A 23828-nucleotide genomic window follows, 5' to 3' on the forward strand; every position below is an offset into this window, starting at 1 on the left:
TTCTTCGCTGTATTTGTGTGTTTGCGATTTGATGAAATAAAGGTTTATGATTTAAAAAGAAGCTCTGCTAGTCCAGCTGAACCTTAGATCTCTGCGGGAACCCAGCAGTAAAATTACCACTGAACTACACTACCCTAACCCTACTACCCTAGTCCTAACCCTAAGGGCTACAGACTAGGGTGGGGTAACGTATAGATAAGGGGATGTTGGACGACATTTCCGGTTCCGCCTGTGAACATTTATGTGTTAAATGTCCAAAATCAAACATCATTCCGTTTCTGTATACGCCCCATGTGTTCCGAGGTAAATGTAGAGAAAGTTGTGACTGTTCTAGATCAGTGGTTTTCAAAGTGTGAGGCGGGCCTCCTCTGGGGGGCGCCACAGAGCCTCAGGGGAGGCGCGGAACCATAAACCTGAAAAACGGGTGATTTGCTTTGCCAACCTCTGCTGTGCATGGAGCTAAATTGACAAACGTATAGTTACTATAGGGACTATGCAGTAGAGCAGTGTTACTCAACCAAAGAGCCAAATTACTGAAAATACCTTTGCAAAAGCCACAATTTAAGAGGTGAAAAGAGGCAAAAACAGCTCGAAGTAGTAATAAAAATAGGTTAAAGGTGGCAAAAATGGTCAAAAAGCAGCAAAAATGGGTGTAAATGGGGAGAAAAAGTGGAAAAATGGTCAGAGAGTAGCAAAAATTTGTGAGAAGTGACAAAAAGAGTGGAAAGTGATTTTAATGGGCAGAAAAAAGAAGAAACAAGTGGTATGTAATAATAATAATAATAATAATAATAATATATTAAACTTTATTTATATAGCACCTTTAAAAACAAATGTTTACAAAGTACTTTAACAGACATGACAGCAACAAGAACCCAGGGATTCACAAAAAACAGAGAACAAATTAATAAACCTGACAGAAAAGTCTTGGTAGTCAAACAGGAAACAAAATGGACTGAAACACAAAAGAATACGAAAACTGCACAGTTAAAAGGAACGGGAAGTACGTAGATGATCCTGAGGGCATTTAGAATACTAAAAGATGAAATTATCCAGGAAAAGACAGTATGATAAGAAATGAGCGTAAAAATGTATACATACAGTTAAGGCGACGACATCACATCACTGGCAATAAAACAAAAATGAGAAGATTAAAAGCAGAAAGAAAAGAAGGAACGGGTAAAATATTAAAAATAGAGGATACTGAGGTTGCAATGTATGTAAAGGTCAAGGATTAAAAGGGGTAAGGACAGCAAAATGAGTAAAAGAGTGAAAATAAAAATAGGTTAAAGGAAGTGTCACATAAAAGCAATTCTATAAAAGTGAGTTTTAAGGAGTGATTTAAAAGATGTTACTGAATCTGCTAGCCTTATCTCCTCGGGCAGGTCGTTCCAAAGTCGGGGGGCCCTTATAGCAAAGGCTCTGTCTCCTGTCTCCTTTGCCATGTAATGGTAAAGGGCAGTTTAAATGGGCAAAAAATGGCAAAAATGTGAGAAAGGGCAAAAATGACAAAAAGAAGAGGCAAAAATTGGGAAAAAGGAAACAAGTGGTATTTAATGGGAAAAGGTTGCTTAAATGGACAAAAGATGGCAAAAAATTGTGAAAAAGTGGCAAAAAGACTTCGCCAAAATGAGCAAAAAAAATTGAAAAAAAGGATTATTTAATAATGAAAGGTTGCTTAAATGGACAAAAAGGTGAAAAGGGCAAAAATAGGATAAAAATGGACAAAAAATGTGGAAAAAGAAGCAAAAGGAAGTTGTAAAATGGCCCAGAAAATATGATAAAAGGGTATTTAATGGCATTCTAACTGAATAAGAGGGAAAGGCTGATGTTTAAGGACATTTGCAAACCAAAATATCCAAAATATATTGATGTTAAAAATGTTTAAAGATTAGAAATAAATGTTTGAAATGTTATTTATTTATTTTTTTATTTGAATCCTTTTTGGGGGTGGGGGGTCCATCGAATGGATCAGTTCTTCTTAGGGGAGGCTCACTCTCACACACTTTGAAAACCCCTGTTCTAGAATATTATTTAAAAAACAAACATCTGTCAAACCCTGAAATTACTGACTTGTGTTGTCCTTCGGTGTTGTCAGCGTTTGCTTTGATTGTCTCCATTTTATTTCAATAAAGGTTACGGTAAAAAAAAAAAAAAAAAAAACACCCTCCACAGGCAGAGCACGGCCTATGGTTGGCTGAGTCCACTACCAATCACAGCTCTCTGAGAGCTTGGTCTCTGGTCTCAGGCGGTTACAGTGAGCGGGGTGCTAGTCTGTGGTCGCTCCGCCCGGGTGAGACGTTATGGTAAATAAATCGCAGAGCACGCAGAGCAGAGAGAAGCTGTGTCGGTAGATAGTCGGTGTGTTTATCCGGATAAAAATAGGTCCGTAACGGCTTGGTACTCTCCTCTGTCTGTCGGTATTCAGTCTTTACGATAGTTATGATTTAGAACTACAACAGCAACAGTTTACGGCATGTCGTGACGAACAGTCCGAGCGGAATCACGTGAATGTTCTGAAGGTAAGCTAACATGGGGACTGTTAACTGGAGATGTGTGGGTTTCGTGGTTAGTTATTGAACTGTTTAGTGTGAGTTAACTGTTAACTAGTGGTGGATGGAGGAAGCTTTGAGTCTTTTTCTGATATTTATCTTGATTATTTATCTTGATTTTTTCTTTCTGTTTGTCCGGTAAAGCTCTGAGGTTTATTCTCAGGAGAAACAGCGACATCTGGTGGCAGCACAGCAGCCGTTTATTAATGAAACTGAACCCTAGAACACCTTTATTCTCGAATTCCCGCCACAAAAGCTTAATAATAATAATAATAATAATAATGTAATGAGTGTTCTTTAGGAGAGTTGATATTAGGCAATGAGGTAATAGAGGGAGGCAATGGACAGGAAAAAACAGAGAAAATCGCTGTAAAAGTGGAACAATTGGTTAAAAGAGGCAAATATGGACAGAAGAGGTCGTAAGAAGGGATCAGAAATTATCATGAGAGGAAATCAAATGGGCTAAATATATAAGTATGGCACTAATTTAAGTGGCAGAAAGGTGTCAAATGGGTGTTTAGTGGCAGAAATGTTAATGAGTGAATAAAATGTGAGGAAAAAAAACAGGGCGAGGAATTGTGTAGTGATGTTGTCTGCTCTGATCTGTGTGATTATTGATTATTGGTTCTGAACTCGTCCGTCGGATTTGTGCGTGCTGCAGTGATGGACACGCCCCCTGGCACAGAGGAATCGTCTACTCCTCATGTGGTAGGCGTGAGTCTGTGTGGCTCCGCCCCCTTGCTTTGGCGTGTGAAGGACCTGCGCTCTGTGAGGTCTCAGGGCCTGGTGGGGGCTCTGCTGGGCTCTCTGCCCCGCACCCCACGACAGAACCTACGCCTGGGCCGCCCGCTGCTGCTGCTGCCTGAGGAGGAGCTGCTGCTCAGTGAAAGACACGCCGCTGCCGCCCTGCCACCAGATAAACAGGTCTGTTTAACCACTGCTAACTGACCTGTTAGTTTAACCACTGCTAACTGACCTGTTAGTTTAACCACTGCTAACTGACCTGTTAGTTTAACCACTGCTAACTGACCTGTTAGTTTAACCACTGCTAACTGACCTGTTAGTTTAACCACTGCTAACTGACCTGTTAGTTTAACCACTGCTAACTGACCTGTTAGTTTAACCACTGCTAACTGACCTGTAAGTTTAACCACTGCTAACTGACCTGTTAGTTTTACCACTGCTAACTGACCTGTTAGTTTAACCACTGCTAACTGACCTGTTAGTTTAACCACTGCTAACTGACCTGTTAGTTTAACCACTGCTAACTGACCTGTTAGTTTAACCACTGCTAACTGACCTGTTAGTTTAACCACTGCTAACTGACCTGTAAGTTTAACCACTGCTAACTGACCTGTTAGTTTAACCACTGCTAACTGACCTGTAAGTTTAACCACTGCTAACTGACCTGTTAGTTTAACCACTGCTAACTGACCTGTTAGTTTAACCACTGCTAACTGACCTGTAAGTTTAACCACTGCTAACTGACCTGTTAGTTTAACCACTGCTAACTGACCTGTTAGTTTAACCACTGCTAACTGACCTGTTAGTTTAACCACTGCTAACTGACCTGTTAGTTTAACCACTGCTAACTGACCTGTTAGTTTAACCACTGCTAACTGACCTGTTAGTTTAACCACTGCTAACTGACCTGTTATTTTAACAACTTAAAGGAAACCAGGCTTACATTTTCTGCTATTAACAAACCAGTTTAGATAACATCCACCAATTAACCCGGTCAGACTAATCACTACTAACTAACCAGGGGCCTTATTTATAAAACATTGCATAGGATCCATTTTAAAAGTGTACATGTGCCCAAAAGCTGAAGATAATCTGAAATTAATCTGATTTATAAAACCGCGCGTGTGCACACTTCCAAGCACTTTTCCCTTTATGAATCACAGTCCACCTGGAAGATTGCACAGGTGGATTCATCTCACTTCCCGCCCTCTCTACACACCCACATTTTACCATGAATGGTCAATGCAAAGTACCTCATGAATGTTTATGCATATAAATAAGCCTGCTGATCGACGGCATTGTACGCGTGGCAGAGACGACAAGGAAAAAGAATTTCACGCAGACTGAAATAGAGGTGCTTGTGGGTGAGGTGGAGGCCAGAAAAATGATTTTATTTGGTGGTCACAGTAGTTGCATCACTAATGAAAGAAAAACAAGTGAGTGGCTGCACGTCTCAGCGCTGCAAATAGTGTGAGTGCCACAGAGCGAGCTGCAGGCTGTTCCCTACGCTGCTGTGCGTCAATATGAATGAGTCACGTGTTGACCCAGGCCACCGTGCCACTAAATTTGTTAAAACCATGTTTGAGGTACAGATAATTTGTACATTGATTGTATGCACATTTTTTTCAGTTCACATAGACAAATTCATTTTCACTCGGCCATTATAGCAATATGAGTGCAGTCAATTGCAGCGATTGCATTTGGGAAACCGGACATTGCTGCAAATTGCCTTTTAATGTTGGCCTGTTCACCCGCAGTGTAAGGAAACCTGATATATCGACTGGTAATGTTTATAATGCCATCCAAAACGGCTGGCATTAGTGTGCTGAGGGGTGGCTGTGATATCCCAGACCTAAGGACAGAATTTAACTGTATTATATTAGACCCAAAAGGGGCTTTAGACAGAAAATGTAAAATTATATATTGTTAATCATATCAAACACATACCTGTTGGCTAATTCCCGCTGGAAGGAGCCGGTTACCAGAAACCCTAGAGTGGTCAGCACCTGTATATGCACCAGGATGGCATAGTTCCGCCGGGTGGTTCTAACACTGGGCCCAGTTCAGCACATAGATCCAAGAGCACTGCTCTAGAGAATCTAAATTGGCTTATTAGCCAGTCATCATCATAGGCCAGGAAATCTTCGTGGTCCCTAAAGACTCTCTCTCCATCCTGATCCTACCATTTGTGTGATCTTCCAGCAGTGCCAGTGCATCCATTGTGCAGCATTACGCACAAGTGTAACTGCACTATTTATATCCTTACTCAGCAATTAGACTGATTGTTATACACCTTGTCACAATGAATACTAATCAATCAGTGCTGTCACCGGTCTATATCATTTGAAGATGAAAGTATGATATATGAACATTGTGCATACAGTAGTAGGCCTAATGGCTCACTAAAGGAACACATCTGTAACACTGCAGACTTGGGTGTTTATGATTACTCGGGTCTATAAGTCTGAGATGTGATGACATTAGATGTATGAGATGAAACTGGCTTCAATTTACCACCTCACCATCTGCGCCAAAAGTTTCCCCCATCTCCAAAATATTTGTGCGCAAGGATCAAAAGTGACATACCGGTGTGCACATTCTCCCGCCAGGTTTCTTTTTATAAATCACAACCTTTGCGTGCCCCATTTTGTGCGTAAGCAAGCTTTATAAATGAGGCCCCTGGTCAGACTAATCACTATGACTAACCCAGTCAGACTAATCACTGCTAACTAACCCAGTCAGACTAATCACTGCTAACTAACCAGGTCAGACTAATCACTACTAACTAACCAGGTCAGACTAATCACTACTAACTAACCAGGTCAGACTAATCACTGCTAACTAACCAGGTCAGACTAATCACTGCTAACTAACCAGGTCAGACTAATCACTACTAACTAACCAGGTCAGACTAATCACTACTAACTAACCAGGTCAGACTAATCACTACTAACTAACCAGGTCAGACTAATCACTACTAACTAACCCAGTCAGACTAATCACTGCTAACTAACCAGGTCAGACTTATCACTGCTAACTAACCAGGTCAGACTAATCACTGCTAACTAACCAGGTCAGACTAATCACTACTAACTAACCAGGTCAGACTAATCACTACTAACTAACCAAGTCAGACTTATCACTGCTAACTAACCAGGTCAGACTAATCACTACTAACTAACCAGGTCAGACTAATCACTACTAACTAACCGAGTCAGACTAATCACTACTAACTAACCAGGTCAGACTTATCGCTACTAACTAACCAGATCAGACTAATCACTACTAACTAACCAGGTCAGACTAATCACTACTAACTAACCGAGTCAGACTAATCACTACTAACTAACCAGGTCAGACTTATCGCTACTAACTAACCAGGTCAGACTTATCACTGCTAACTAACCAGGTCAGACTAATCACTGCTAACTAACCAGGTCAGACTAATCACTACTAACTAACCGAGTCACACTAATCACTACTAACTAACCAGGTCAGACTTATCGCTACTAACTAACCAGGTCAGACTTATCACTACTAACTAACCGAGTCAGACTAATCACTACTAACTAACCAGGTCAGACCAACCACTACTGACTTACCATATAAGAATAATCTCTTTAATTAACCACCACAAAGTAAATTCTTGAAGCGATCGGTAAAACTTTCTGTCCATCATCAGGTGAGTCCTGATTGGTTGTTATTTCTGACAGGATGTAGAGAGGGCAGAGCCTGTTGTGCAGGTGGAGCAGTTGGAGGCGGAGCAGCAGAGGAGTTATAAGGAGCAGAGCGTACTCGCTCTGGGAGACAGGAAGTCAGCGCTGCTGCGAGCAATGACATCATCACATACAGGTGAGCTTCTGTCATACCTGAACCTGGTCTGTAGTCCTTGTTCTGGTTCTATAGTCTAAGAGGTTCTGGTACTGCGTAGTCTGGGTTTGGTTGTGGTTTGGACTTGTTCTGGTTCTAGTGTCTTAAAGGTTCTTCTTCTGCCATGTTTAGATCCTGGGCCAGGGCCTCCAGGCAAGGGAGTGCCAGCCCGCCTGGAGGCCCTAGACCGGGGCTTTTTCTTCCCTCAGTCAGCGCTGGCAGTGCAACTGAGTACGGCAAGGGCGGGGCTTACTCACTGCCCAGAGAGCCGAGCCTTCCTCCAGGCGGACTGGCCAATCAGAGCACAAGACGGTCAACATCGCCATGACAGGTATCAGGTGTTCAGGGACCTAAGGAGGCGGGGCTTCTACCTGACCTCGGCTGGGAAGTTTGGAGGAGACTTTCTGGTGTATCCAGGTGAGTGTGATGTCACAGTGTCCAGAAGCCTATAGCGCGAAGCGTGGTCAACTTACCCTGGGTAACCCACATCATTGCGTCTAGTAAGTTGGTCTGTTTCATGTCTTAACATCATGCTACAATTAAGCTTAAAGTTGTCACCACACTGAAATCATGCATACCAAGTTGATGTCTGACCTAAATTAACAAATTACAAATCAGCAGCTGGACTCAAATACACTCTCCCTCTTTATAGAAAGAAAGCCCTCTAATGCAATGAATGAAGTGTAGGAATGACATGATGGAAGAATGTGCTGTTTGACATTAGTTTTTCATCCATTTTATTTGTCAAGCACTTTGTGTTGCATTTGAATGTGTGAAAGCGGCTATATAAATGAAGTTTGATTATCCCTTCCTCGTATATTACCTCTAACTGTATGTTACGTATGATTTCATATCATATTGGACAATCACTTCTCTAATTCCACATGGGAGCAGCTTCATTGTCACCACATTTCCCCTTCTGATTTACACTGTTACAGCCAACAGGAAGAAGAACTTAAAAAAAACAGACAGATGTTGCAAAGAACCGCAGGGCGATGCACAATGTCTGCGGGATAGTCAGTGCACCACTCCTGCGGGTTGGACGGGCAATAAACGACTCCAAGATTTCACACAGGTAGGTGAGTCCGGGACGCGAGACCCGGTACCTCTCATAAAGCGCATCATCGGGTTGATCCAGCGAGTTTAAACGGTCTCGGAGCACTCTTTCGCGTCTTGATGCTCTCCTCACAGGTTGTGCTCTTCTGTCTACCGGGTTCGGGAGAAAAGGGCCGGCCATCGTTTCGGAGAAGCTGATTGGCCAGTAGGTTTGGGCATTTTATAGGATCAGATTCAACCTCCAACTTACCCTGCTCCAGAGCAAGTTAGCCGTTCAGAGTAAGTCACCATGGTGATCTACCCCGATAAGAAATGAACCGGCTTTGTGCTATCGATAACCCAGGGTTAACCCTGAAGTTACCTCACTAAGACATTAATCCTGCTTTGTGCTACAGGCCCCTGGTCAAGCAGGTGATCTGCCAATCAGAGTTACTTTATGTAAACAAACATGAACCAGTCAGAGTTACTTTATGTTAACAAACATGAACCAATCTGAATCAGATTTACTTCATGTAAACAAACATGAACCAATCAGAATCAGAGTTACTTTATGTAAACAAACATGAACCAATCAGAATCAGAGTTACTTTATGTAAACAAACATGAACCAGTCAGAGTCAGAGTTATATTTATCATCCGTGACCAGGGGCCTATAGCACGAAGCAGGATTAATGTCTTAGCAGGGTAACTTCAGGGTTAACCCTGGGTTATCGATAGCACAAAGCCGGTTCATTTCTTATCGGGGTAGATCACCATGGTGACTTACTCTGAATGGCTAACCTGCTCTGGAGCAGGGTAAGTTGGAGGTTGAATCTGATCCTATAAAATGCCCAAACCCACTGGCCAGTCAGCTTCTTCGAAATGATTGCCTGCCCTTTTCTCCCGAACCCGGAAGACAGAGGAGCACAACTAGTGAGGAGAGCATTAAGACGCGAAAGAGTGTTCCGAGACCGTTTAAACCCGCTGGATCAACCCGATGATGCGCTTTATGAGAGGTACCAGTTCTCACGGCCCATACTCATCTACCTGTGTGAAATCTTGGAGTCATGGATTCTTGGAGCCCGTGCGACCCGCAGGAGCGATGTGATTGTCCAATATGATATGAAATCATACGTAACATACAGTTAGAGGTAATATACGAGGAAGGGATAATCAAACTTCATTTATATAGCCGCTTTCACACATTCAAATGCAACACAAAGTGCTTGACAAATAAAATGGATGAAAAACTAATGTCAAACAGCACATTCTTCCATCATGTCATTCCTACACTTCATTCATTGCATTAGAGGGCTTTCTTTCTATAAAGAGGGAGAGTGTATTTGAGTCCAGCTGCTGATTTGTAATTTGTTAATTTAGGTCAGACATCAACTTGGTATGCATGATTTCAGTGTGGTGACAACTTTAAGCTTAATTGTAGCATGATGTTAAGACATGAAACAGACCAACTTACTAGACGCAATGATGTGTTTATACTTATTTTTAATCTGCCCCCACGTTCTTTTCACTCCAGAAGGATTACATCTGGGGAATGAGATGATAATTGCAATGCACGCAATTCATTTGCAGAGTATATTGTTTCATGAGATTCATGAGTGTGATCAGTGTCAGACTGAGCCATTGATGAGTAACTTACACATTTACACAGTCCGCTATGCACTGCCACGCATTTTGCCTGCGATTGGCAGTCGCCACGGTGTTTCCTTTTACCAGGATTCGGACTTTTTCCTCCTTGTACTTCATCATTATTAATCTTTGCTCCTCACATGTGAAGGAGGGTGCCCTGTCACTTGCTTCCTTGCGATTCTCCATCTGTTTAGCACTCATGATTGCGATTGGTCAGCTGCCTCTGAGCCCTCCCTTTATATGTGCGCGTTCACGGTTCTTGATGAGACAAACCTGGGTTGAGTTACCATGTGGATAACCCGCGTTGTGCTACCGATTATCCTGATTGCCATTGTTGGGGTTAGTCAACCCTGGATAGATATGAGTTACCCAGGGTAAGTTGACCACACTTCGTGCTATAGGCCCCAGGTCAGAAAAACCCCTTTCTCCCTGAAGTGAGTCAAATGCTTGTTAATGTGGTGTAAACGATGGATTTAAATACAGAACCATCTCTAAAAATGTGGTGATCCTGATGAAGATAATTTTTTGTCTGTGATTTTATTCAAGTAGTTTAAAGTCCATACCTTGAATCTGCTTTTTGTTTGACATTCCTCTGAAGCCTCAGCTCACTTCTGTTGGTTTGTCTCCTTTTCTTACCAAACCTCGGTCAGCTTCCATGAATCTGCTCTGATTGGTATCTCTGATACAGCCTCTGAGAACAGCCTGGCCTTTCAGCAGTGATCTACTGTGGCTGACCCTCCTTAAATATCTCTGATACAGCCTCTGAGAACAGCCTGGCCTTTCAGCAGTGAGCTACTGTGGCTGATCCTCCTTAAATATCTCTGATACAGCCTCTGAGAACAGCCTGGCCTTTGGCAGTGACCTTCCGTGGCTGACCCTCCTTAAATATCTCTGATACAGCCTCTGAGAACAGCCTGGCCTTTCAACAGTGAGCTACTGTGGCTGACCCTCCTTAAATATCTCTGATACAGCCTCTGAGAACAGCCTGGCCTTTCAGCATGGAGCTACTGTGGCCTACCCTCCTTAAATATCTCTGATTCAGCCTCTGAGAACAGCCTGGCCTTTGGCAGTGACCTTCTGTGGCTGACCCTCCTTAAATATCTCTGATACAGCCTCTGAGAACAGCCTGGCCTTTCAGCATGGAGCTACTGTGGCTGACCCTCCTTAAATATCTCTGATACAGCCTCTGAGAACAGCCTGGCCTTTCAGCAGTGAGCTACTGTGGCTGACCCTCCTTAAATATCTCTGATACAGCCTCTGAGAACAGCCTGGCCTTTGGCAGTGACCTTCTGTGGCTGACCCTCCTTAAATATCTCTGATACAGCCTCTGAGAACAGCCTGGCCTTTCAGCATGGAGCTACTGTGGCTGACCCTCCTTAAATATCTCTGATACAGCCTCTGAGAACAGCCTGGCCTTTCAGCAGTGAGCTACTGTGGCTGACCCTCCTTAAATATCTCTGATACAGCCTCTGAGAACAGCCTGGCCTTTCAGCAGTGAGCTACTGTGGCTGACCCTCCGTAAATATCTCTGATACAGCCTCTGAGAACAGCCTGGCCTTTGGCAGTGACCTTCTGTGGCTGACCCTCCTTAAATATCTCTGATACAGCCTCTGAGAACAGCCTGGCCTTTGGCAGTGACCTTCTGTGGCTGACCCTCCTTAAATATCTCTGATACAGCCTCTGAGAACAGCCTGGCCTTTCAGCATGGAGCTACTGTGGCTGACCCTCCTTAAATATCTCTGATACAGCCTCTGAGAACAGCCTGGCCTTTGGCAGTGACCTTCCGTGGCTGACCCTCCTTAAATATCTCTGATACAGCCTCTGAGAACAGCCTGGCCTTTCAGCATGGAGCTACTGTGGCTGACCCTCCTTAAATATCTCTGATACAGCCTCTGAGAACAGCCTGGCCTTTCAGCAGTGACCTTCTGTGGCTGACCCTCCTTAAATATCTCTGATACAGTCTCTGAGAACAGCCTGGCCTTTCAGCATGGAGCCACCGTGGCTGACCCTCCTTAAATATCTCTGATACAGCCTCTGAGAACAGCCTGGCCTTTCAGCAGTGAGCTACTGTGGCTGACCCTCCTTATATCTCTCTGATACAGCCTCTGAGAACAGCCTGGCCTTTCAGCATGGAGCTTCTGTGGCTGACCCTCCTTAAATATCTCTGATACAGCCTCTGAGAACAGCCTGGCCTTTCAGCATGGAGCTACTGTGGCTGACCCTCCTTAAATATCTCTGATACAGCCTCTGAGAACAGCCTGGCCTTTCAGCAGTGAGCTACTGTGGCTGACCCTCCTTAAATATCTCTGATACAGCCTCTGAGAACAGCCTGGCCTTTGGCAGTGACCTTCTGTGGCTGACCCTCCTTAAATATCTCTGATACAGCCTCTGAGAACAGCCTGGCCTTTCAGCAGTGAGCTACTGTGGCTGACCCTCCTTAAATATCTCTGATACAGCCTCTGAGAACAGCCTGGCCTTTCAGCAGTGAGCTACTGTGGCTGACCCTCCTTAAATATCTCTGATACAGCCTCTGAGAACAGCCTGGCCTTTCAGCAGTGACCTTCTGTGGCTGACCCTCCTTAAATATCTCTGATACAGCCTCTGAGAACAGCCTGGTCTCTCAGCAGTGACCTTCTCTGGCTGACCTTCCTTAAATCTCTCTGATACTTCCTCTGAGAACAGACTGAAACATGTGACTTTGTATGAGATGAACCTAGAATGTATAAATCTTAAACTTTTGAAGCTCTAAACACCTGTCTGTTGGTCCTCAGGTGACCCTCTGCGGTTTCACGCCCACTTCATTGCTGTCTGTCTGCCTGCTGATGATCCTGTCTGTCTGCTAGACTTCCTGTCTGTGGCTCGTCTGGGCTCCAATGTCAAAAAGACGGTCCTGCTTTGCTCGCAATCGGGGGATGGAGTCCTGTACACCTCACTGCAGTGGAGCGGGATGGTTTAGGAACAGGATCAGGACACTGGAGGTGGAGGAACTTCAACGTTTAGAGGCATAGCTGGGTATAAACCACCCCCTGCTGGTCCTCAGAACACAGATTTGGAACCCTAGACTGAGACTCACAAGGACTTGATTTAGTTCTGTTTACAGATTGAAGCTGCTGAGATCCAGGTTTAGGGTCACAGAGTCGACATGAGCTGATCCCGTTTAAGAGCCAGATCCACCTTTTTGTTTCCTGTTTTAAAAATCCAGTTTAATCTGAACCCCCTAGAGCTGAGGGCTGATTTTTTTTTTTTTACCATGGTTTTAGTTCCTATCTTTAAACAATAGTAGGGAGACCGTTTGTTTCTTGGCCTTGTATTTATCCTTTCAAAATAAAACTCTATGGCTCTAAAAACACTGACTGTTCTCGGATTGGACTCATTCCAGACTGCAGCTTGGTGGGATGGATCCTCCTGATGACAGACCAGTACTTGGACCAGTTCACTGGATTTGGGAGTTTAGTGGCCATTAGTGTTGGGGGTAACATGTTACAAAGTAATCCATAAGAGTACTCAGATGACCTTTTTGTTGTAAGGAGGAACGTAACGTGTTACTTTTACAGTTCAAATAATCTGTTAATAGTTAAATTTTCGTTGAAGTAATCCATTATTAGTTACATTTTCATTAAAGTAATCTGTTATTAGTTACATTTTTATTGACATAATCTGTTATTAGTTACATTTTCATTAGTCACCTTTTATTTAGTTACACTTTGATTAAAGTAATGTTATTAGTTACATTTTCATTAATCTGTTATTAGTTACATATTCATAAAAGTAATCTGTTATTAGTTACATTTTTATTGAAGTAATCTGTTATTAGTTACATTTTCATTAAAGAAATCCATTATTAGTTACATTTTCATGAAAGTAATCTGTTATTGGTTACATTTTCACCAAAGCAATCTGTTAATAGTGATCGTCCTGTTCTACAAATGTTGATGATCACTCTATAAACCGTCCTCATCTGATGTAAATCAGCTGTTCACTGACAGACTTTGGTCTTTAGGGGGGGAATTTGCAAGTTTTTGGGCACCTTTTAAGAATCTGATCAGAATTTAGAAAATTCAACTGGAAATCTTGTAGGAATTTGGGAAATTTGCTGTAAAATTCGGGGGGATTTTGATGGGAACTTTGCAAAAAGTTGGGAATTTCATAAATTTATGAGGAAATTTGGGTGAATTTTCATGGGCATATAGGAAATTTTATCAGACATTTTGGGAAATTTTGATGGGAATTTTTGTCAATATTTTCATGAGAAGATAGGAAAAGTTGTCGGAATTTTTTGAGGATTTGGGAAATTTGTAACCTGATGCCAGATGGATTTGTTTCACACATCCGTATGGGAAAGCTTCAATAGGAAACGTCTGAGAAAAGGCAGAGGCTTTGAAAAAAAAACTCGCAGTGTGATTGGATGAACGTTCTGTCACATCTCTACGGACCAATCAGAGCAACAAAACACAGGACGTAGCAGCTATCGAGCTGCTCGTGCGCAGCTACCGAGGAATAACGCGGTAGCTGGCGACTATAGACATGTAAGTACTCAACTTTTGTCGTTTTTGAAAAGAAAACAACTCACTGCTGTTTTTTTGTACTTCTTTTAACGAAGAAATGTCGTCAAGTTCTGATAAAACTAATTCTTTAGCAGCATCCACACTAAGCTCTTCCGCCATAATTGCTCTGGCCTCTTGTTGCTGCTTGTTTACATCACGACTCTGCTGTGCCTGAAAGTACTGCCCCTCATCGCTGATTGGTTCTGTCACTTTCTAACCAGGCCCAAATGGTTCCGGTCAGAGCTTAACAAGATGGATTCGCCAGTGAAAAATAAGGAAACGGGTGTATCCAACTGCTTTGCAAGGTTAGGAAATTTGACCATTTTTATGGGAATTTGAATTATTCCCGGGGAGATTTTGGGTATTTGTTTGGGAATTGGGGAAATTTCTTTGGAATTGGTGTTGAAAAGCAAACCTGTTCTCGGAAACAACATCAGATAGGGTCCGTGAACACATCCCAGCTCTTTATTACTGTCAGCTAGGGTCCTTGAACACATCACTGCTCTTTACTACTGTCAGAGGGGGTCCTTGAACACATCACAGCTCTTTATCAAAGTCAGATAGGGTCCTTGAACACATCACAGCTCTTTATTACTGTCAGAGGGGGTCTTTGAACACATCACTGCTCTTTATTACTGTCAGAGGGGGTCCTTGAACACATCACAGCTCTTTATTACTGTCAGAGGGGTCCTTGAACACATCACACTTCTTGATTAATGTCAGAAGGGGTCCTTGAACACATCACAGCTCTTTATTAAAGTCACATAGGGTCCTTGAACACATCACAGCTCTTTATTACTGTCAGAGGGGGTCCTTGAACACATCACAGCTCTTTATTACTGTCAGACGAGGTCCTTGATCACATCCTGAGCAGGTGTCTCCAGGTTTTCAGTAGAAAGGCGCGGTTCCATTCCAGTTGATAGCTGCCCCCGCCCACTTCGTCCTGATGGTCATCTCTAAAGACGGAAACTTCCTCTCAGCATCTGTGTCTGAGGACATTGCCTCCCAGTGGTGAGAGTGGGTATCTGCAGGATAGACGGAGAACACAAAAGATCTCACCAACATTCATAGAGGTCTCAGCTACAGTCGGAGAGTTCTCACCTTCAGTCGGAGAGGTCTCAGATACAGTCAGAGAGTTCTCACCTTCAGTCGGAGAGGACTCAGTTACAGTCGTAGAGTTCTCACCTACAGTCAGAGAGGTTTCACCTACAGTCGGACAGGTCTCAGCTACAGTCGGAGAGTTCTCACCTTCAGTCGGGGAGGTCTCACCTACAGTCAGAGAGGTCTCACCTACAGCCGGACAGGTCTCAGCTACAGTCGGAGAGATCTCACCTACAGTCGGAGAGGTCCCAGCTACAGTCGGAGAGGTCTCACCTACAGTCAAACAGGTCCCAGCTCCAGTCAGAGAGGTCTAATCTACAGTCGGAGAGGTTTCACCTACAGTCAGAGAGGTCCCAGCTACAGTCGGAGAGGTCTCACCTACAGTCAGACAGGTCTCAGCTACAGTTGGAGAGGTCTCAGCTGCAGTCAGAGAGTTCTCTCCTTCAGTCGGAAAGGTCCCAGCTACAGTCAGAGAGGTCTCACCTACAGTCAGAGAGGTCTCACCTACAGTCGGACAGGTCTCAGCTACAGTCCAAAAGGTCTCAGCTACAGTCGAAGAGGTCTCCTCTACAGCCAGAGAGGTCTCACCTATAGTCAGTGAGGTCCCAGTTACAATTAGAGAGGTCTCATCTACAGTCGGAGTGGACTCAACTACAGTCGGAGAGGTCTCAGCTACAGTCTGTGAGGTTTCACCTACAGTCAGAGGGGTCTCACCTACAGTCAGAGAGGTCTCAGCCACAGTCAGAGAGGTCTCAGCCACAGTCAGAGAGGTCTCAGCCACAGTCAGAGGGGTCTGACCTACAGTCAGAGAGGTCTCAGCTACAGTCAGAGAGGTCTCAGCTACAGTCAGAGAGGTCTAATCTACAGTCGGAGAGGTTTCACCTACAGTCAGAGAGGTTTTATGTTGGCTCACCTATAGTCAGTGTGCATGTGTGCGTCTGTGAGCTCTGCCCGTTGTAGTAGTAAAGGTTAAACAGGTGTTCCATCCTCCAATCAGAGAGCAGCGATAGTTTCAGGCTGAAGAGGACGGAACAGCTGCCGTTCACGCTGACCAACCACACAGGGAACAACGGCGTCTTCAACCTACTGCCAACCTACAATCACAGACACCTTCATCAGGTGTGATGGTGACCATCAACAGAGTTAAGGCCCAGCCTACAAAGTCCTGAGTAAAGGTAACACTCATGCTAATATTTCTTATATTTTCTTAACAGTGTTAACAGTAGTCAGTCCAGATCCTCGGCCGATGGAATACAGTTTATAGGACCCTGACCTTCTATGAACCAGAGACCAGAGCTCAGACCGTTAGAGGATCACAGACCCTGACCCTGTATTAAATAGTCAGAGTAGTTAGTGGTGGTACTGCAGTAGCTGTAGTATAATTATTGCAGTAGTAGTAGTTAGTAGTACTGCAGTAGCTGTAGTATAATTATTGCAGTAGTAGTAGTTAGTGGTAGTACTGCAGTAGCTGTAGTATAATTATTGCAGTAGTAGTAGTTAGTGGTAGTACTGCAGTAGCTGTAGTATAATTATTGCAGTAGTAGTAGTTAGTGGTAGTACTGCAGTAGCTGTAGTATAATTATTGCAGTAGTAGTATTCAGTGGTAGTACTGCAGTAGCTGTAGTATAACTATTGCAGTAGTAGTAGTTAGTAGTAGTACTGCAGTAGCTGTAGTACTGCAGTAGCTGTAGTATAATTATTGCAGTAGTAGTAGCCAGTGGTAGTACTGCAGTAGCTGTAGTATAATTATTGCAGTAGTAGTAGTTAGTGGTAGTACTGCAGTAGCTGTAGTATTGCAGTAGTAGTTAGTGGTAGTACTGCAGTAGCTGTAGTATTGCAGTAGTAGTTATAGTACTGCAGTAGCTGTAGTATTGCAGTAGTAGTTCGTTATAGTACTGCAGTAGCTGTAGTATTGCAGTAGTAGCAGTTAGTTATAGTACTGCAGTAGCTATTGTATTGCAGTAGTAGTAGTTAGTGGTAGTACTGCAGTAGCTGTAGTATAATTATTGCAGTGGTAGTAGTTATACTACTGCTGTAGTATTGCAGTGGTAGTAGTGTAATTGTTTCAGTTGTAGCTGTTGTTGTAGAACTATTGTATAAGTACTGCAGTAGAAGCGTAGTAATACTGCAGTAGTACTGTATTTGTGGTACTGTAGTAGTATTGTAGTAGCTGTTGTAGTTTTTTGCAGTAGTAGTAATACAGTAGTACCTGCAGCAGTGTGCTGTGCTCCATCTCCTCACGGCTCCAATGTAGATAGCCGATGTCACTGCGGTTTAAAACGCCCTGTAGGGGGCGATCTAAGGGACTGTCATCTTTGTCCCGGTAAAGAGTTCCATTAAAGACGTGTGGACGAGCTCGTCCAGTCAGCAGAAGGTTAATCAATGCCTGCAGAAAGACAAACAAGGATGTGATGACCACAATCACACCAGGGGGACGGTAAGAGGACAGGAACATTTAAAGGACAGGGGACAGGAATGGTCTGGCGGAACGGTTTGAGGACAGGAAGTGTCTGAGAACAGGAACAGTCTGTGGACAGGGACGGTCTGAGAACAGGAACGTCTGAGGACAGGAACTGTCTGTGGCAGAACAGTCTGAGGACAGGAACTGCCTGTGGACAGGAACAGTCTGAGAACAGGAACGGTCTGTGGAGGAACAGTCTAAAGATGTGAACGGTCTGAGGACGGGAACGGTCTGAGGACAGGAATGGTCTGAGGATGGGAACGGTAAAAGGACGGGAATGGTAAGACAACGGGAGGGTTAAGAGGACAGGTGAGCTCACCTGACGACATACAAAGTTCCCCAGGTTGAGGTTGAGCAGGTGGGCGGAGCTAGAGTCCAGGTCTTCTTGCAGCCTGAGAGCAAGAGAGACAGAAAACTGTGACTGAGTGAACAAAGATGTTTATGCATATCACAGTTCGTTATCTCTGCTCAGTAGTAAGTCACCGCTATAGTTAAAACCCTCTAATATCTGATGGACCAACTGTGCCAGTCAGCCTGTGGGGGTGCTAACATCTCTGTCTGGTTTCAAGGGTGTTACCTTTCAATGGTGCGGGAGCAGATGAGGCTGTAGAGGAAGAGGATAACCCCATGACTGCTGTCCTCTGTAAACTAAACAACACCAGACATACACAATCACCCATTCATTCAGAATTTCCTCTTCAAGACCTGGACATCTATGAAGTTCTCTGATGGACCTACACAGTGAATGTGCTCCACGATGAATATCATCAAGTCTTCTTTCTGCTCAAACCTGAACAGCTGCAGCTGAAAGAAAAAAAAATCAGGAGATCAGTGATTGGTCAGACAATGTCCCAGTCTGTGGGATGTCACCTGTAAGCGCTCATGGTCTAGTGGTTGATGGTCCTGATGGTCTACTCTATGTGTGGTTTCATGGTCTAGTGTTGGATGGTCCTGATGGTCTACCCTCTGTGTGGTCTCATGGTCTAGTGTTGGATGGTCCTGCTGGTCTACCCTATGTGTGGTCTCATGGTCTAGTGTTGGATGGTCCCGCTGGTCTACCTTCTGTGTGGTCTCATCATTTAGTGTTGGATAGTCCTGCTGGTCTACCCTCTGTATGGTCTCATGGTCTAGTGTTGGATGGTCCCGCTGGTCTACCCTCTGTGTGGCCTCATGGTCTAGTGTTGGATGGTCCCGCTGGTCTACCCTCTGTGTGGCCTCATGGTCTAGTGTTGGATTGTCTAGCTTGTCTACCCTCTGTGTGGTCTCATGGTCTGGTGTTGGGTGGTCTTGCTAGTCTACCCTCTGTGTGGCCTCATGGTTTAGTGGTTGATGGTTCTTCTGCATTGGTCTCATGGTTTAGTGGTTGATGTTCTGCTGCTTTAGTGTTTGATGGTCCTGCTGGTTTGTGGTCTCATGGCCTAGTGGTTAATGGTTCTGCTGGTTTGTGGTCTCATGGTCTAGTGGTTAATGGTTCTGCTGGTTTGTGGTCTCATGGTCTAGTGGTTAATGGTTCTGCTGGTGTGTGGTCTCATGGTCTAGCTGTTGATGATTCTGCTGGTTTGTAGTCTTATGGTCTAGCAGTTGATGGTTCTGCTGGTTTGTGGTCTCATGGTCTAGTGGTTGATGGTCTACTGGCTTACCTTTTCTGTGAAGTTGTCCAGCTTGTAGTCCAGGTGTGGTGTGATGCAATAGTCCTTGGTCACCAAGGTAACAGTGGCACTGACCTCCTGACCAGCCAACCAGAGGCTGTCGGTCAGTGCAGCTGCCAGAGCCCTCTCCTGGTCCTTACGTCCCACCTCACGCAGACTGAGGAGGAGAGGGGCCGCTGAGTCAGACCAGCCAGCTTATGATCATCGGCTAACATTACAATGATAGAGTTAAGGGAAATCCTCGCTCCTCCACACTTCCACCAACTTACAAAGTTTCCAACTATGGTCTACTATTTGACCCCAACATCCCCAGTTTCATCTGCATTCCAACATATGCAGCATGGCTTCACTGTGAAGAGGTTGGACCTCCACTGGCCTTGACGCAAAAGCAAGGATGGGATAGGTATAGGGTATAGTCTATTATAATATTAATGATTAACCCTGGTCTATTAAAATATGGTATAGTCTTTTACAATACTAATGATTAACACTGGTCTATTAAAATAGGGTAAGTCTTTATTAAAGTATTAATGATTAACACTGGTCTATTATAATAGGGTATAGTCTATTGTAATATTAATGATTAACACTGGTCTAAGAGTATAGTCTTTATTATAGTATTAATGATTAACATAGGTCTATTATAATAGGGAATAGTCTATTATAATAGGCCGCATTGAGGGGACAGTCCTGCCCTCCTTGTGAAGTGTCTTGAGAAAACCTTGGTTATGAATTGTTGCTATATAAACAATCATTGATTGATTGATTGACAGACATCTTCTTAGGCAAGGATGGAATATTTAAAAGCTTTTGAAAATGAAATCATCAACAAGACCTGAATGTTCGTGAGCTGAGGATACTGGCAGCTTTTTGTCCCCTATTGTAGACCATAGATGTTCACTTTTGGTAAGTGGGTGGAACTAGCAGGAAGTGATGGAGACCCTCACTCCTGCATGGACATGGTGGTTGTTAAATAGACAGGAGACGTCAGACCTCTACTCTCTGATCAGTACCCCTCGAGCACGGTTGTGTTCACACCTCCTATAAAACATGACTAGTCACTCTGAAGCAGACTCAGGCATGGTACTCCAGTATGGTACATTTCTGACTTTAGGGTCTAGTATGCTCAGATCTGGCCCTGATGTGGACGCCCCCTTAGATGGCCTTTCAGTATGTTGTTTGTTTGAACATCATATCATGATTCCGGTTTCCTCTTACGTTTTTTTGAACAGTGACCTGCTCGGATTCAGTCCGAGGTTTCAGCCTGTTACATCATCTCATCTCAGCCTATCAGATTACAGGATTATTTACCTGATGTGGAAGTATCGTCTTCGCTGTAAACACCGTGAACATTATGATCTGTGGCACCTCTCTGTGCTCACCTGTGCAGCGTCCGTGTGTCCGAGCCGCTGGGTCTGATGAACAGCAGGTTTTTGATGATCCGAGCCTGGACTGCCATCTGAACAGTCCGAGCCCCGCCCTGAAACAAAAACACAGACAAGGTGAGGTTTCTGCCTGTGCAGCATCAGTCTGGTCCTGATCCAGGTTTATCATTAGTCTGGTCCTGATCCAGGTTTATCATCAGTCTGGTCCTGATCCAGGTTTATCATCAGTCTGGTCCTGATCCGGGTGTATCATCAGTCTGGTCCTAATTCAGTTTTACCATCAGTCTGGTCCTGATCCAGGTTTATCATCAGTCTGGTCCTGATCCTTAAGATCATCAGTCTGGTCCTGATCCAGGTATATCATCAGACTGGTTCTGGTCCATGTTTATCAGGAGTCTGGCCCTGGTTCAGATTTAACATCAGACTGGTTCTGGTCCAGGTTTATCATCAGTCTGGTTCTGGTTCAGATTTATCATCAGTCTGGTTCTGGTCCAAGTTTATCATCAGTCTGGTTCTGGTCCAGGTTTCTACCTGGTAAAGGCAGGTTGTCCTCTCCACTCTCTCTTCTCACGAAGGTCTTTCGCAGATCTATGGAACTGTGTGAGGCGCTCTACTGCTATAATCACTCCACTATCATCCTGTTCCCCAAGCAGCCCTCCATCACCGGATTAAATGACCACAGGCTTGTTGCCCTGACATCTATGGTCATGAAATCCTATGAGAGTCTGGTGTTGAACCACCTGGAGGACATCACAGATCCCCTGCTGGATCCAGTTCAGATTGCCTATCAGGTGAACAGGTTGGTGGGTGACAGAGTCAACATGGGACTGCACTCCATCCTGCACCATCTTGACTCGCCAGGAAACTATACCAGGATCCTGTTCCTGGACTTCAGCTCTGCGTTCAACACCACTATCCCTGAAATCCTCCACCAGAAGCTCTCCCAGCTCACAGTGCCAGCTTCCACCTGCCAGAGGATCTACAGCTCCCTGACTGACAGGAGGTAGCAGGTCAGATGGGAGCATCTCATCCAGTACCTGTTCCATCAGCACTGGCACCCCCCAGAGGTGTGTCCTCTCCCCATTGCTCTTCCCCCTCTACTCCAATGATTGCACCTCAGGGGACCCCTCTGTGAAACTCTGAAGTTTGCAGATGACATCACTGTTATCAGTCTCCTCTGTGATGGTGATGATCCTGCATACAGACGGGAGGTGGAACAGGTGGTCCTCTGGGGTGGTCAGCACCACCACCACCATCATCCTGAACAGTGAAGTGTCTACTGTGGACACCCTCAGGTTTCTGAGATCCACAATCTCTAGGGAGCCAAGGTTGGCTAGCACATAGTCTCTGCCCTGAGAAAGGCCCAGCAAAGGTTGAACTTCCTTAACTGACTCAGGAAGTTCAACCTGCCCCGGGAGCTGCTGATACTTTTCCACACTGCCATAATCCAGTCTGTTCTCTGCACGTCCATCACTGTCTAGTTTGAATCTGCCACCAATCAGGACAAGAACAGACTGCAAAAGATAATCAGGTCTGTGGAGTGAATTGGTAGGACCAACCTACCCCCCATCCATGAATTAAACCAGTCCAGGGTCAGGAAACAGGCAGGTAAGATCACTGCAGACACCACGGACCCCAGTCACAACCTGTTTAAACTCCTCCCTTCTGGTAGACGTAACAGTGCACTGCACGCCAAAACAATCTGACACAAACAGTTTAATTCCCACAGGCTGTGGGTAAAATGCCTCACTTCATATGTACATCACACTCATCAACTATCTTAAGTTCTTATATAACTCTGCCCACATCCTCGCATTTTTTATCCTCTGATCATGTCTAGTCAGCATCCTTGCACCCTTTGCCTACCTTGAAACTATGCAATCAATGCACACAGGTGTTTGTATACCATTAGTTTCTCTTACCCAGTCTGTCTCCAGAGCGTACGAGAAGTCAGAGCTGGGATCTCTGAACTTGAAGACAGATTTCCTCCATTCGTAGTTAAAGACATGGAACGTTCCTCCAAACAGAATCCTCCTCAGACTCTAGACGCAAAAAAAATCTTCAGGAATACTTCAGGAATTCATCCTACACTTTAACATCAGCATGTCTAAGAGACAGTAAAGAACTGGAAACACTTCAAGAAACACATAAATACTGAATGAAACTCTGAAATACTGAATGAAACTCTAAAATACTGAATGAACTCTAAATCCTGAAGGAAACTCGTAAATACTGAATGAAACTCTAAATTACTGAATAAAGCTAAAATACTGAATGAAACTAAAATACTTGATGAAATTAAAATACTGAATGAAACTCTAAAATGCTGAATGAAACTCTAAAATATCAGATGAAACTCTAAATTACTGGATGATACACAAACACAAAATGGAAAGTAACGTATGTATCTAAACACTTCTGGTTTCATAGAGTATTTTTATATTTGACCTTAAGAACCACTGTTAAACTATTCTTATTGAGTTCATTTTTGAATGCTGAGGGTTTTAATGTCATACGTGGCGCAACCATGGACAGATAAACAGAAAGTGTCACCTGAGTCAGCTGTTGGTCGACTGGCATTCCTCCGAGCCCCGGGGAGACGATCAGCCTCCTTGGGATGGAACAGAGCTGTGGGAGAGACCTGCAAGGGGGCATAGCCACTTCCTGCTCCTCCTCCTTCCCCACATTGAGCAGCCTCTGAGGAGATGAGGACACACCTGAGAACACACCTAACATCCACCTGATCACACACCTGAGCATCCACCTGAAGACACATCTGAGCAACGTCCTGACAACATACATTAGGGTCCACCTGAGGAAACACCTGATCCTCCACCCGA

At 44.2% G+C, this 23828-nt stretch overlaps 2 protein-coding genes across 2 annotated transcripts; one reads left to right on the top strand and one right to left on the bottom strand.

Moving 5' to 3' along the window:
- Positions 1 to 2304: 2304 nt before the first annotated feature.
- tsen34 (TSEN34 tRNA splicing endonuclease subunit) lies at positions 2305 to 13197 on the top strand. The gene is made up of 5 exons (XM_041797944.1): positions 2305 to 2522; positions 3214 to 3476; positions 7010 to 7148; positions 7299 to 7583; positions 12620 to 13197. The coding sequence occupies exons 2-5, from the start codon at positions 3216 to 3218 to the stop codon at positions 12802 to 12804; spliced, it is 870 nt and encodes a 289-aa protein (XP_041653878.1). The 5' UTR covers positions 2305 to 2522; positions 3214 to 3215; the 3' UTR covers positions 12805 to 13197.
- A 2083-nt stretch (positions 13198 to 15280) lies between these two features.
- mindy4b (MINDY family member 4B) lies at positions 15281 to 23024 on the bottom strand. The gene is made up of 9 exons (XM_041814088.1): positions 22911 to 23024; positions 20986 to 21083; positions 19595 to 19760; positions 18693 to 18758; positions 18532 to 18602; positions 18274 to 18346; positions 17703 to 17879; positions 16407 to 16587; positions 15281 to 15417 (listed from the first exon to the last, which is right to left on the bottom strand). The coding sequence occupies exons 2-9, from the start codon at positions 21060 to 21062 to the stop codon at positions 15281 to 15283; spliced, it is 948 nt and encodes a 315-aa protein (XP_041670022.1). The 5' UTR covers positions 21063 to 21083; positions 22911 to 23024.
- Between the last annotated feature and the right edge of the window lie 804 nt (positions 23025 to 23828).

This window comes from Cheilinus undulatus, linkage group 2 (genome assembly GCF_018320785.1).
Source record: "Cheilinus undulatus linkage group 2, ASM1832078v1, whole genome shotgun sequence".
In the NCBI taxonomy this organism is placed as follows: Eukaryota; Metazoa; Chordata; class Actinopteri; order Labriformes; family Labridae; genus Cheilinus; species Cheilinus undulatus.